Source organism: Salvelinus alpinus, chromosome 4 (genome assembly GCF_045679555.1).
Source record: "Salvelinus alpinus chromosome 4, SLU_Salpinus.1, whole genome shotgun sequence".
In the NCBI taxonomy this organism is placed as follows: Eukaryota; Metazoa; Chordata; class Actinopteri; order Salmoniformes; family Salmonidae; genus Salvelinus; species Salvelinus alpinus.
This window is the reverse complement of record NC_092089.1, coordinates 24,176,894-24,191,930: the sequence shown is the minus strand read 5'-3', so window position 1 is coordinate 24,191,930 and position 15,037 is coordinate 24,176,894. Positions and strand designations below refer to the sequence as shown.

The 15,037-nt window shown below is 43.0% G+C and overlaps 1 protein-coding gene across 3 annotated transcripts in view; it reads right to left on the bottom strand.

Annotated features, from left to right (window-relative positions):
• Positions 1 to 15,025, bottom strand: part of LOC139573098 (carboxypeptidase Q-like) — a 36,369-nt gene extending 21,344 nt beyond the window's left edge. Inside the window, exons 1-4 of one of the 3 annotated variants that reach the window (XM_071396180.1) lie at positions 14,887 to 15,025; positions 13,943 to 14,381; positions 12,941 to 13,148; positions 12,423 to 12,630 (exon numbers count right to left, since the gene is read on the bottom strand). In XM_071396180.1, coding sequence (XP_071252281.1) covers positions 12,423 to 12,630; positions 12,941 to 13,148; positions 13,943 to 14,381 — 855 coding nt within the window. In that variant the 5' untranslated portion in view covers positions 14,887 to 15,025. The other 2 variants (XM_071396178.1, XM_071396181.1) reach the window with 2 other exon arrangements.
• Positions 15,026 to 15,037: the final 12 nt, after the last annotated feature.

Genomic DNA, 15,037 nt, shown 5'->3' with positions numbered 1-15,037 from the left:
ATCGGATTCACATGGAATTGTTGTTTAATTCAAATGTTTGAATATGACATTGTTTGTGAAGAGGTGAAATGTAATTTTACCTTCCAAATGAGAGATCTGTGTTTTCATAAATTTGGCTTCTGCTCAACCAGGGGCCCGCCCCTGTGAAGAGACCTGGGTAATAGACTTTTCAGACACACCCCTCTACCTCCACTATATAAAGCCAGTGACAAAAATGTAACTTCCTGTTCCGGGTACATTTTGGATGACGATCCGATGTCAAGATGGTTCAGACAATAACTACAGAACTAAGCCAACATCAGCATGAGCTTTGGATGTGAATGGTATGAACTCGTATTCACTACAGAAGTGATATCTCCTAGCCGTTGAGTTGGCAACAGCTGCTACAAACGCAGGTTAGGAAGGACAGTCCGAGTATCCCGTCTACTACCCACAACGTTACTACAACGTCTCCCGTGACCAACAGAGACATTCTCCAAAGGACAGAGGACTCGGGTTGTCAATACGGCCTTCCATCTACCACCAACCTACTGAAGCGCAGCTCAGAGTAAATATGTATTGCATTTTCCTTGTCAAATGGGCGGTAATTTAGAATGCATAAGAAACTATATTTACGAGAGCACAGCTTTTGCCCTGTTCCGAATCTCCCGCTCTTTCACTAAAATCCCGCCCCTTCCCTTTGTGTAACAAGCTGTCATATCTATAACGCCCGCCAGGGACGTTTTTCTATATGACGTAATTTGTGATCAAGTTATGATTTAATTGTATATGTGTGATTCTGTGTGATTAGTTAGGTATTTAGTAAATAAATAATTAAACCCAATTTTGTATTGCTGATTCAACTTGTTAGCCAGGATTCTTGCAGATAATCAAGGACTTACAACTTTCAGATGAGACTGAATAAAATGACGATTAATGTGACTGTTATGCATGTAAAATATTCCTAAATCTTTAAGAGTTTATTCGAAAGATAACAGCTCTATAAATATTCTTTCGTGGTGTCCCTCTCTAGTTAATTAATATTTACATGATTAGTTCAATCAGGTAATATTAATTACGGAGAAATTATTTTATAGAATAGCATGTCATAGCAATCAATCTGGCATAGTCAAAGACACGACAGGGGTTATGACAGGACAGAGGCTATTCAACACAGTGGAGTTAATGAGGGGTTATGACAGCTGTTCAACACAGTGGAGTTAATGAGGGGTTATGACAGGACAGAGGCTGTTCAACACAGTGGAGTTATTAAAGGGTTATGACAGGGCGAGTCCCAGAGGACAGTAGCCTATCAAAGAAATGGAATCATTAGAACGGACATAGAACCTCTTCCCATTCTAGTGATTCCATTTCTATGTAGCCAGGCCAACGAACGGAGGTACCCCCCTACTATTATCTCTACTACAGGTCCCATACTGTGTGCCACAGCCAACTACTTTTTTTAGAGAAAAAAATCATTACATGACAAATAATACCTGGTATTCTGTTAATGTAGCACTTTGGGCCATATAGGGAAAGTGGATCTAGATTTAATAAAATATAGCCTATGCATGATATGTCTTGTTACATAATTACATTAGGCCAACATGTATATGGAATAATGATATATTCTTAGCAAAGAGAACAGTTAAATGTCTAAATCTAAAGCTTTCATTTAGCTGTCAGTGAGAAGATAACTGCCTTGACATATCCTGGTAATTGTACTCTAGTCTGAATGTGGTGCCAGTCAAACTACTGCTGCCTCTGTTCTGCCGGGACAAAAGAGTCCGTGAAACGCCCGAGTGACAGATGAAATCACAACACAGACCATTCTGAAGGCCATTTTGTCAGAAGACAAATGACTAAGCAAATGAATAGCAGGGCTGGGATCAATTGAAAATGAAAGCAGTCAATTCAGATGGTGATTTTAATTTAAAATTCAAAAATTGAGAAAAAAAATTGAAAAAGCTTCTACTCCTCAGTTTATTGAGAAGTCATTGAAAATAAATGCAGTTTTTCACATATTTAATTGTTATTCAAGTTTACTTCCTGAATCCGAATAGGCTACATAAACTGGGAATAGATAGAGGACAACAACTTCTAGTCCCAGCCATACCCTGCATACAGCACTGTAGCCTCCACATCAGGACAAATGAATGAGGTGTTTATAGCCTACAGTTAGCAACACTGCATAAAACATTTTAGCAAAAGGGAGCTATTCACATTATGGATGGCGTGTGTCTGTGGGGCGAGGAGCCAACTATGAGCAGACCAAGTGCAGGTGTGGTCACTGAACCTAAGCACAGACGTGGCACGTCTTCAGAACAAAGGACCAAGCTCATTCTGTGACCTATTATGCTTAGACGTAACCTCAACAAAACTGACCACAATAACCAAAACAGGGTGGAAAAAGGGATTTTATAAGACAGCCTTTAAAAAAACACATACATTGTTTTTTTTTTATATATATATATATTTTTAAACAGAGTGGAGCTTTGCAGTCTGACAGAATCTCTCCATGTAGTTATTTTTTTTAGGTCTGGCTTTTCTCTCTGCTTTTAAACTTTCTCTCTGTGAAATTCCTCTGACACGGCCGCATTTGCTTTATTTGTTAGAAAGTTAAAAGCATCTCTAAAGCATCGGAGATAACGCAGAATCTGACTGCCCTTGAGTGTCTGTAGGAGGGGAGTTAAGCTCAGTCCCATTTAGCATCAAACACTGTACAGAGAACACAGGGTTCTTGGTGTGTAGGGTTAAGAGAGAGAGCAGGGCTGCGATCAGAGCAGTGCTCAGCAGGGAGACATTTGTATGGAATAGGGAGTTACTACCTGAACAGATTTGAATTTTCTGTTGAACTGGGTCTGGAAGGGAGAGGCTGGAAGCAGGAAAAAGGAGGGAGGAGGGAGAGGCTTTAGTGTAGTCTGTGGGTGGCATTGTAATGGGCATCACGCATCATTACAGCACAGCCACTCCTCTGACCCAGAAACCCCTGCTTCAAAGACTCCAGAGGAAATGGACAACAGATAACTAGCTCAAAAAACAAAAACAACAGCCTGTCTGGGAAAAGTCAAACTGAAGGAACAAAAGTTAAGTCACGTACTTCTATTACTGATAAGACTCAGTAAGGTGAACATATCTTATGAGTTACAATTTGATTGCTTTAAACTGTCATTGGCCTTTACTTGTCCTTCTGCAAAGTGTTTCTGGCAGAAGGAGATGAATGGAGAGTATGGGGATTCAGTAGCAATCTCCTCAGGGTTTACCCGAGACTTATCTGTGATAGCCTGACACTTGTAGACGAGTCGCGCCTGCAACCGACTGCCTAGCTCTCCCCTCGAGCCAAGGAAGGTACATCCACAGGGCTTCTGGCTCTGCTCTGGGCTTAGCTAGCTAGAGCTGATAACTCTGCCAGATTAAACATGGCAGTGGAGTCGGTAGAGACTGCGGAGGAGGAGAACGTCCTTCTCCCCTCTGTAATTACAGCAGACGGAGGAAGGCGTCCGTCTGTCACATCACACGTCTGTGGGACGTGAGTAGTGGAACAATGAGGGAAGGAACATCCTCAGTCCTCACCATCACTATCAGCACCAGGCCTGGCTGTGTGACACAGTGAAAAGTCAGACTGAATCCTTCTTTAACCTTGTAAAGACTCATGTAGGCTAGCTACTTCAGTAACACATTTGACTGCCATGTGGACTCAAATAAGTAAAGTGGACCAGACAAGTGTGGTTGAAGTGCGTGAGGGTCTGCACATGCATTAGGCATGGGTAAAAGTTGTTATACAGGCCTCAGATTATCCTGGAATAAAGTCAAAGCCTACAATTCCCTTACATATGTCTCCATTATAAAGCCCTCCACTGCAATACCACTGGAGCCCAAGATCTGTACTAGCCCTTCCTGCATATTCTAGGTTATATCCATATAGGGAACTATCAAACAGACTGTTGATGATGGAACAGACCAAATCACAGTCAACAGCAAAGTTCACACAGGTTATGCAACTTACACTACAGGACAGAATGGGAACGTTCTCCCAAACCAAAGCAAATATATTTTGGAGGACAGTGTCCCTCCCTCCCTACCATAGACAGTTGCTATTCCTCTTCATCGGGAGAGGAGATGCTACATAAGACCTTTTGAGGGCTCCACCTCGACAACGCTCATCTAAGCTTCCATGTAAACTACATAAGACCTTTTGAGGGCTCCACCTCGACAACGCTCATCTAAGCTTCCATGTAAACTACATAAGACCTTTTGAGGGCTCCACCTCGACAACGCTCATCTAAGCTTCCATGTAAACTACATAAGACCTTTTGAGGGCTCCACCTCGACAACGCTCATCTAAGCGTCCATGTAAACTACATAAGATGACTTGAGAAGTCAATGTTAAGACCTCTTTTCACCCACTCAGTGGTTAGCGTGTCCGCCCTGAGATTAGAAGGTTGGGAGTTCCAGCCCCCACCGAGTCATATCAAAGACTGGGACCCAACGCATCTCTCCTTGGCCCTCAGCATTAAGGAGATAGATTGGTGGTTCGGCCCTGTACTAGACTAGTGTCCTGTCCAGGAAGTGTACTGGTATATCAAGCTGCCTCACTACAGAAACAGGAGATAGACTAGTGTCCTGTCCAGGAAGTGTACTGGTATATCAAGCTGCCTCACTACAGAAACAGGAGATAGACTAGTGTCCTGTCCAGGAGGTGTACTGGTACATCAAGCTGCCTCACTACAGAAACAGGAGATAGACTAGTGTCCTGTCCAGGAAGTGTACTGGTATATCAAGCTGCCTCACTACAGAAACAGGAGATAGACTAGTGTCCTGTCCAGGAGGTGTACTGGTACATCAAGCTGCCTCACTACAGAAACAGGAGATAGACTAGTGTCCTGTCCAGGAAGTGTACTGGTACATCAAGCTGCCTCACTACAGAAACAGGAGATAGACTAGTGTCCTGTCCAGGAAGTGTACTGGTACATCAAGCTGCCTCACTACAGAAACAGGAGATAGACTAGTGTCCTGTCCAGGAAGTGTACTAGTACATCAAGCTGCCTCACTACAGAAACAGGAGATAGACTAGTGTCCTGTCCAGGAAGTGTACTGGTATATCAAGCTGCCTCACTACAGAAACAGGAGATAGACTAGTGTCCTGTCCAGGAAGTGTACTGGTACATCAAGCTGCCTCACTACAGAAACAGGAGATAGACTAGTGTCCTGTCCAGGAAGTGTACTAGTACATCAAGCTGCCTCACTACAGAAACAGGAGATAGACTAGTGTCCTGTCCAGGAAGTGTACTGGTACATCAAGCTGCCTCACTACAGAAACAGGAGATAGACTAGTGTCCTGTCCAGGAAGTGTACTGGTACATCAAGCTGCCTCACTACAGAAACAGGAGATAGACTAGTGTCCTGTCCAGGAAGTGTACTGGTACATCAAGCTGCCTCACTACAGAAACAGGAGATAGACTAGTGTCCTGTCCAGGAAGTGTACTAGTACATCAAGCTGCCTCACTACAGAAACAGGAGATAGGCTCCTGCTCCTATGAGCCGTTACGACTCTCAAAAGCCAAGGCTCATGTAAGGCTACTTACTTATTAGGCAATGTAGGTCAGAACTCTGATATTGTTTTAAGAGAACAGAACGGTCTCTTCTTTAGAATCTTTTGTTGATGACATCAATTACCAAGTAGCACATGATTGGAGTGCTCCTCCCTGCCTCATGACTGGATGACTCGGAGTCAGGACAAGACACAGCCAGTCACTCACACTGCTGTGCTAATGCATCATTGACATCTGACACACAGCAGCTAAAGACAGTAAAAAACACTCACACTCAGTGTACTGCCACTGTGACTCATACTAAGATTACTGTCACAATGTTTCAATCAATTAATGTGGTACTGGAATGCTTGGCTTAGGGACTTTCCAGAGAAAAGTAAAAGCTGTTTTTGCAGTCGCTAAATGAGTCACCTTCCATACAGAGATGATATCTTCTTCAGAACAGAATGAGGCATCAGCACAAGCCCTGTAGTAGAGTAGAGAACAGAGACAATACCGTTTCCCCCTTGTAGCCAAGTGTTCTATTGGCCTAGTCAAAGTTCAGAATAATAGGAAGTGAGGTTAATTTCACAGAATGACGTTCCATAGTGTCAGTGTTTCCTAGGAATCCCAGTTGTGTTTTTCCTCTGTAGAGAAGACAACCCAGAAAAGGCAGACTTACGTCAGCAGAGAGAGCTACAGCTACGTTCCTTCCTCCTTACGCAATCTGGGACCCAGCTCAAACAGAGGAAAGGGGGATACCTAGTCAGTTGTACAACAGAATGCCTTCAACTGAAATGTGTCTTCAGCATTTTACCCAACCCCTCTAAATCAGAGAGAGCACAGAAGAGAAGCATTACTGACAGGGCATGGCACTACCGAAAGTCTTAGAGGGCTGGATCTGTTATAGAAGTGTTGAGGGATGCTAGTGACTACAGAATAGTCTCAGAGGGCTGGATCTGCTATAGAAGTGTTGAGGGATGCTAGTGACTACAGAATAGTCTCAGAGGGCTGGATCTGCTATAGAAGTGTTGAGGGATGCTAGTGACTACAGAATAGTCTCAGAGCGCTGGATCTGCTATAGAAGTGTTGAGGGATGCTAGTGACTACAGAATAGTCTCAGGGGTCTGGATCTGCTATAGAAGTGTTGAGGGATGCTAGTGCAAAACTCCTAAATCAACCCCTAGTACATCCCCTACTCCCTAGTCACTCCTGTAGATCTGAGGGGATTGAATAATGGGAACATGAGATACAATGAGGGATCCCCTTAGGTGTAGTACTCATTTCAGAATAGATTAATGCTGACAAAACTGTCAGAATGTGACAAATCTCCTTGTCAAATCAAACAGAGAAACATCCTACCGGAACAAATTCATAGCCCTCTTGCTAACAGAGCAGAAGCTTAGATAGACAGAAGAGCTTTAGCTATAGCAGAGACAGGCTGTAATGGCAAATCTCCGCAAAGAGCCCTCGTCCAGGCAGTAGTCTCATCCCAAATGGCACCCCGTTCCCTACATAGTGCACCTCTTCTGATCAGAGCCCTAGGGACCCATGTCAACGGTAGTGTACTATATAGGGAATAAGGTGACATTAGCGACACAAGCAGTGTCCGGTCATGACTAATGAGAAACTCCATGGACACGGCTCACAGTGTGCTTGGACAAATGCTGTGTAACTGGACAGAACCTTACAGAATGATCCTCCTCTGACTGACATCCCATTGCCGTCCCTGCCTTCTAATTGGCTCCCAGGGGAGAGGAGATTCAGGCCTTCACGCTGCCCTTACAGCACACACAGAGCATGTATCAAACCTATGTTAAATTAGTCACCCGCTCCCTCCCTACCTCTGACAGAATACCCTAGTCCTGGTCATACCTTAGTGCAGGGGTGTCAAAGTCAAATGGACGGAGGGCCAAATAAAAAATTTAGCTACAAGCCGAGGGCCGGACTGTTCGAATGTTCATTGAAAAATTTTTAAATGACGCATATAGTCTAGTGAACCTAATTGAACCTACTGAAAACCTAACAAATATATTCCAATATGATCAGATAAATAAAGCAATATTTTCTTATGGCTCTGTCAGTAATCTTTAATTTTCAACAGACACAAAAGACAAATTTCCTTTATATAAAAATCCCCATAACATGAACATTAAATGAAAGAAACCGGTATTCAAGGCACCATCAGTAGCCTATATTTTCTATTTTAGCAAAAGTGGGCTAAATTTACTTCAAAGAAAAAAACAATAATAGCAATTTTCTATCATCCACTCAACTGAAATATTTTTAAAATATAATTGGATTGAAATACAATAAAATAAAGTGCAAAAATCTATTAATCAAAAACAACACTTTGTTTAAGGAGAAGTAACATGCAGTGAAAACAAATATTAAACTTTAACTTTTAAACTTGAACTGAGTAAAAACTCTAAATATGTGATTGCACAGTAATGTTCACTTGTTTGAGGTTGAGGGTGATACTTGGTGGTGTCCCATCTTTTCCACAAGTTCATCAATGTTCGGGGTAAGGCTCTGAGCTGAGGAAATCCTCAGAATTGAGTGGAGGTGTTCAGCAGTAAGTCGACTTCTGTGTGATGTTTTGTTCAGGTTCATCAAAGAAAACAGTTGTTCACACAGGTATGTGCTGCCAAACATAGACAACGTTTGAGCAGCCTGGATGCGCAGCTGGGGCATTGTGTCGGGGAGGAAACGGGCGAACTCCGCAGCACCCACTGCCGCATATTTTGCCCTCAGTGCATCATTGCATTGGAGGTCAATCAACTCCATTTGGAGGTTTGGTGGTGAGCTTTCCACGTCAACAGCAAATGGGTTACCGAGCAGTTCCAACCTGCTTTTTTGTGCTTCAAAGTCAGCAAATCGGCGTCGAAAGTCAGCGGCAAGCATACCTATTTTATCAGCCAACTGTGCGCTCGGGAACGCACTGGTAGAGAGCTTCTCTTTCATGGTCTGGCAGCTGGGAAAGTGGCTCAAATTTTCTTTCCGCATCTGCGTCTCCCACAGAGTCAGTTTGGTTTTAAATGCCTTCACTGTACTGTACATATCAGAGATGACATGATCCCGACCCTGCAGCTGCAAGTTCATTGCATTCAGATGACTCGTAATGTCACACAGAAAAGCCATTTCACACAGAAACATTTCGTCTCGGAGTTGTGTTGTGTCTTTCCCTTTGCTGTCCAAGAACAGACAAATCTCCTCACGAAGCTCGAAACATCTTTGAAGCACCTTTCCCTGGCTTAGCCATCGCACCTCTGTGTGATAAGGCAAATCACCATGCTCCGTTTCTAACTCCGTCAGAAATGCCTTGAACTGGCGGTGATTCAAACCTTTGGCTCTGATAAAGTTAACTGTGCGCGTGATGATGCTCATTACATGCTCCATTTTCAAGGCTTTACCGCACAACGCTTCCTGGTGTATGATACAATGATAAGCTGTCAGCTCACCTGTCGCGTTTTCCTCTTGCATCTTTTCCCGTATCTTCGCCACCAGTCCGCTCCTGTGTCCACACATCGCAGGTGCTCCGTCGGTTGTCAAACCCACGAGTTTTTCCCAAGGCAGCTCCATCTCATTTACACAGCAGCCTACTGCTCGGTGCGTCACCGTTGCATTGTGGGAAATGTAGTATTGGTGCGTGTAAAAGATCTGCGGGCTGCCGGCTTGCTGCGGTCTGCGGGCCGGTTCTAATAATAAATCAAGATCATCCCAGGGGCCGTAAAAAACCTTCTCGCGGGCCGGATGTGGCCCGCGGGCCTTGACTCTGACATATATGCCTTAGTGCATCTGTTGGGGGAAAGTGATGCCTAGTCTATGGATTTGTTGGACTGGATGTACAAGGGAAACAAATGTGACAAATGGCAAAATGGGAGAGGATTGGAATGCTTCACAGTGCAAAAAGTAGCCCAATGCTGTTAATACATGTTTCAATAATAATAATTTACTCCTTTTTTTGATCTTGTCTCATCGCTTCAAATTCCCAATGGGCTCAGGAGAGGTGAAGGTCGAATCATATGTTCTCCGAAACATGACCCGCCAGACCACACCTCTTAACCCGGAAGCCAGCTGCACCAATGTGTTGGAGGAAACACTGTTCAACTGACAACCGAGGTCATCCTGCAGGAGCCCAGCCCGCCACAAAGAGTTGCAAGAGCACGATGGGCCAAGTAAAGCCCCCCCGGGCCAAATCCTCCCCCTAACCTAGACGACATTGGGCCAATTGTGCGCCGCCCTATGGGCCTCCCGGTCACGGACGGTTGTGACACAGCCTGGGAGCTAACCCGGGTCTGTAGTGACGCCACAAGCACTGCATCGCCTTAGCCCGCCCACCACTCGGCAGGCCCTTTTAGTACATTTTAAAATGTTCGAAATTAAATAAGACTGCTAATATGGGTGATTCTTAATGGGACAATTGATGGGTACAACCATCATACTACAGTAGTAGTAGTAATGGGACAATTGATGGGTACAACCATCCAACTAGTAGTAGTAATGGGACAATTGATGGGTACAACCATCCAACTAGTAGTAGTAGTAGTAGTAGTAGTAGTAGTAGTAGTAGTAGTAGTGGGACAATTGATGGTACAACCATCAAACTAATAGTAATGGGACAATTGATGGGTACAACCATCCAACTAGTAGTAGTAATGGGACAATTGATGGGTACAACCATCCAACTAGTAGTAGTAGTAGTAGTAGTAGTAGTAGTAGTAGTAGTAGTAGTGGTGGGACAATTGATGGTACAACCATCAAACTAGTAGTAATGGGACAATTGATGGTACAACCATCCAACTAGTAGTAGTAATGGGACAATTGATGGGTACAACCATCCAACTAATAGTAATGGGACAATTGATGGGTACAACCATCCAACTAGTAGTAGTAATGGGACAATTGATGGGTACAACCATCCAACTAATAGTAATGGGACAATTGATGGGTACAACCATCAAACTAGTAGTAATGGGACAATTGATGGTACAACCATCCAACTAGTAGTAGTAATGGGACAATTGATGGGTACAACCATCCAACTAATAGTAATGGGACAATTGATGGGTACAACCATCCAACTAGTAGTAGTAATGGGACAATTGATGGGTACAACCATCAAACTAGTAGTAATGGGACAATTGATAGGTACAACCATCCAACTAATAGTAATGGGACAATTGATGGTACAACCATCAAACTAGTAGTAATGGGACAATTGATGGGTACAACCATCCAACTAATAGTAATGGGACAATTGATGGGTACAACCATCCAACTAGTAGTAGTAGTAGTAGTAGTAGTAGTAGTAGTAGTAGTAGTAGTAGTAGTAGTAATGGGACAATTGATAGGTACAACCATCCAACTAGTAGTAATGGGACAATTGATGGGTACAACCATCAAACTAGTAGTAATGGGACAATTGATGGGTACAACCATCAAACTAGTAGTAATGGGACAATTGATGGGTACAACCATCAAACTAGTAGTAATGGGACAATTGATAGGTACAACCATCAAACTAGTAGTAATGGGACAATTGATAGGTACAACCATCAAACTAGTAGTAATGGGACAATTGATGGTACAACCATCAAACTAGTAGTAATGGGACAATTGATGGGTACAACCATCAAACTAGTAGTAATGGGACAATTGATGGTACAACCATCAAACTAGTAGTAGTAATGGGACAATTGATGGGTACAACCATCCAACTAGTAGTAGTAATGGGACAATTGATGGGTACAACCATCCAACTAGTAGTAGTAGTAGTAGTAGTAGTAGTAGTAGTAGTAGTAGTAGTAGTAGTAGTAGTAGTAGTAGTAGTAGTAGTAGTGGGACAATTGATGGTACAACCATCAAACTAGTAGTAGTAATGGGACAATTGATGGGTACAACCATCCAACTAGTAGTAGTAATGGGACAATTGATGGGTACAACCATCCAACTAGTAGTAGTAGTAGTAGTAGTAGTAGTAGTAGTAGTAGTAGTAGTAGTAGTAGTAGTAGTAGTAGTAGTGGGACAATTGATGGTACAACCATCAAACTAGTAGTAATGGGACAATTGATAGGTACAACCATCAAACTAATAGTAATGGGACAATTGATAGGTACAACCATCAAACTAGTAGTAATGGGACAATTGATAGGTACAACCATCAAACTAGTAGTAATGGGACAATTGATGGGTACAACCATCAAACTAGTAGTAATGGGACAATTGATGGGTACAACCATCAAACTAGTAGTAATGGGACAATTGATGGTACAACCATCAAACTAGTAGTAATGGGACAATTGATGGGTACAACCATCAAACTAGTAGTAGAAGTCTAAAAGAAAAAATAATAAAACTGTGGTGCACATTAATGTTATATCAATCCTTATTGCATCAATTCAGGCAATTTAACACATTATGGATTTCTGTCCTCATCGCCCAGCTCTAATTCATCTTAAGAAAGCTTGGTGAGACAACAACACATCACATTCCCTCTACAAAGTAGTCATCAGCAAATTCAGTGCTAGTAGGAAGACAAGTGCATATTATAATTATTTATTTTTGGGGAGGAGAAAGGAATAGTATCCCTATTCAACAAAGAATCTATATGGGATCCCCTTTAACATTGCACAGATCAAATAAACATTTGTATAATTATTTTATTTGACCTTTATTTAACTAGGCAAGTCAGTTACGGGACAGCCTAGGAACAGTGGGTTAACTGCCTTGTTCAGGGGCAGAATGACAGATTTTTTTTACCTTGCCAGCTCGGGGATTCGATCTTGCAACCTTTCGGTTACTAGTCCAACGCTCTAACCACTAGGCTACCTGCTGCCCCAGGTAGCCTAGGAAGGGGGTAGCAATTTATACAAATGGTTTAGACCCAATGGGACATTTCTCGTAGCTTACCTGTTCTGGGTGCTCGCTGCCGATGATCTCAGCCACAGTGTTGAAGGAGTCAGCGTCAGGGAAGGTCTGGGCGTTCATGGTGAGTCGGACCACAATCCTCTGGCCTCGCTTAGCCATCCTGGCCATCATCATGGCGTCTTCCACTGTGATACAGGCGGTAGGGATCTTCTGCACTCCCTCCTGGTAGTCCTGCCAGCCTGTGTGAGGACTGCAACACAGATAGACCCATGTTAGAAATTATCAGCAGAAATAGGGCACTGTATTACTTTCGGATTCCCATCATTGACTTATGATGACACACTTTCAAAAAGTCAGTTTAAAACAATATAAAAAGGTGTACTAGAGGAATACAAGTATACGGAATACACAAATAGCTAGAAATGTGGGACAAAAATGACATGCAGTCAGACTAGACAGAAAGAGAAATGGCAACATGCAGTCCCAGCCTTAGTCAAGCATTCAACTAATTGGCATTATAAGGGAAGGAATACATTGGATCATTGTGACTCATCCAGTACCTGTTGATGGAGAAGGGTGTGATGGACCGGATGAGAGTAGCCACAGCTCCTACTTCAGCTGCCTGGGATGCCCCAAAATCCCTGTACTGCACAGTCTCCTCATAGCTGACAAAGGGCTGGTTATACACCACGATCTTCCCAATGGCTTCCTTCTGCCTTTTTTTCAGCTCCTCAAAAGACTCCACCACCAGCACCTCTGCTTCAATGCCTGAACCGAAGAGACCGAAAGCCACAAAAAAAGTGACATGCATGGCGCAACGGTCTACGGTACTGCATTTCAGTGCTTGGGGCGTCACTACAGACACCCTGGTTCGAATCCAGGCTGTATCACAACCAGCCATGATTGGGAGTCCCATAGGGCAGCGCACAACTGGGCCAGCGTCATTCGGGTTTGGCCAGGGGTAGGCCGTCATTGTAAATAAGAATTTGTTCTTAACTGACTTCCCTGGTTAGATAAAGGTTATGTAAAAATACATCAGCGCACCAGTCGAAGATTCATCTAAATATCTACACCTTGGCTTGAGTTGGGGCCTTGCAAATAGTGGCAACACTATCAGCATTGTCTAGGCTTGAGTGATAGAACTCATCGCTACAGAACACAGGGGCAGTTCCACGATAACGGAATTACGCTGAGACTCCAAAACCATTGATTTAAACATTTAACAAACCATACAACTCTATGCACAATGACTACAATGAACAATTCACACAGTAAAAAAACAAAAAATAACACTTACTGGAAAACAGATGCAAAGTTTGGTAAATGAATTACAGTAAAAAATATCCCTCAGTTTTATTCCGTTACCAAACTTTGTATCTGCACAGTTCTTCCTGTAACTGTATTTTTGTAAAATGTTCAGTGGAAATTGCTCAAAGTAGTCCTTGTGTATAGAGTTCTATGGTTTGTTAAACTTTGAAATCAATGTTTTTTATTTGGTATACATTTTTAAGTGAAAAATATTGAGCGTAATTTCATTCCCGTGGAATTGCCCATAGGCCTACCTCCTTGGGGTGTAGCCACACTGCTGCCCAGTCCAAGGATGGCCATGGTGTGGTTCCGGGGCTGTAGCATCATGGCGCTCTCCTCTCCCCTGACCCAGTGTGGAATCTTCACTGGTTCTAGATGTACGTTCTCCAGCCCATCCTGTTTCAGGGCACTGAACATGTACTTGATAGCCAGGTCCAGGTTCTTAGAGCCACTGACACGGTTCCCTATTGTATCTGTGAAGTCTGCCAGTCTCTCATAGGAGCGGTTCTGGGCTTTGCCATACACAGCCAAGTCTATGATGCTCTTGGCTACCTTTGCATAGCTGGCAATTTCTTTAGCGGTCTCTAGAAATGGCTTTCCACCAGTACTGTGTGGCAAACAACTACAATGGAAAAATGTGGCCAAAAGAGTCAGTGAGAAAAGGCCACATTGTTTTATCTTCCGGCCCTGCATCTGGAGGCAGACAAGAACATATTATGGTTATTTACAAATACTTTCCTCGTGACAACAGGCTATTTACGCTAATGCAGACTACACTACATTTCCCTAATTTGCTTAAAATATGACAGCACGCTACACGTGCCAGTGTTTACTTCATTAATGGGAACAGAGACGTATTGAGGTATAGCAGCGACTAGTATGGGCGGACTGGAGCTCCGACGCGACTCATAAAAAAAAAAAAGAACTACAGATTTCAGAGACATTGTTCCGTGTAATTGCAGGCTATTCTTTGGGTGCTCAAATCATAATTTTTTTAATTAAAACAAATGTGACGTCGGTCCATACCAGTCATAGAGTTAAGTCGGCTAATTGACGCAGTGAAATGCATAGCAAAACAAGGACGCAAACCACAAGCATCTGTATAGCTAACGTTATGTCATTCGTTGTGATTCCTAACTAGCGAAATATGAAAGGACTTTTAAATTAGGACACGATAAAAAAAAAAAGTTAAAAAAACCTTCCTCTGCAGTTAGTTGGCAAATTGCTGACCGCCTTGACAGATGGAATAATTCACAATATATGTTATTCCTTCTAGCTATTTATCAATTTCAAAATAACTTCCGTGATATTTGAATGACTACGGCAACTCAGTAGGGACAGACATGCGT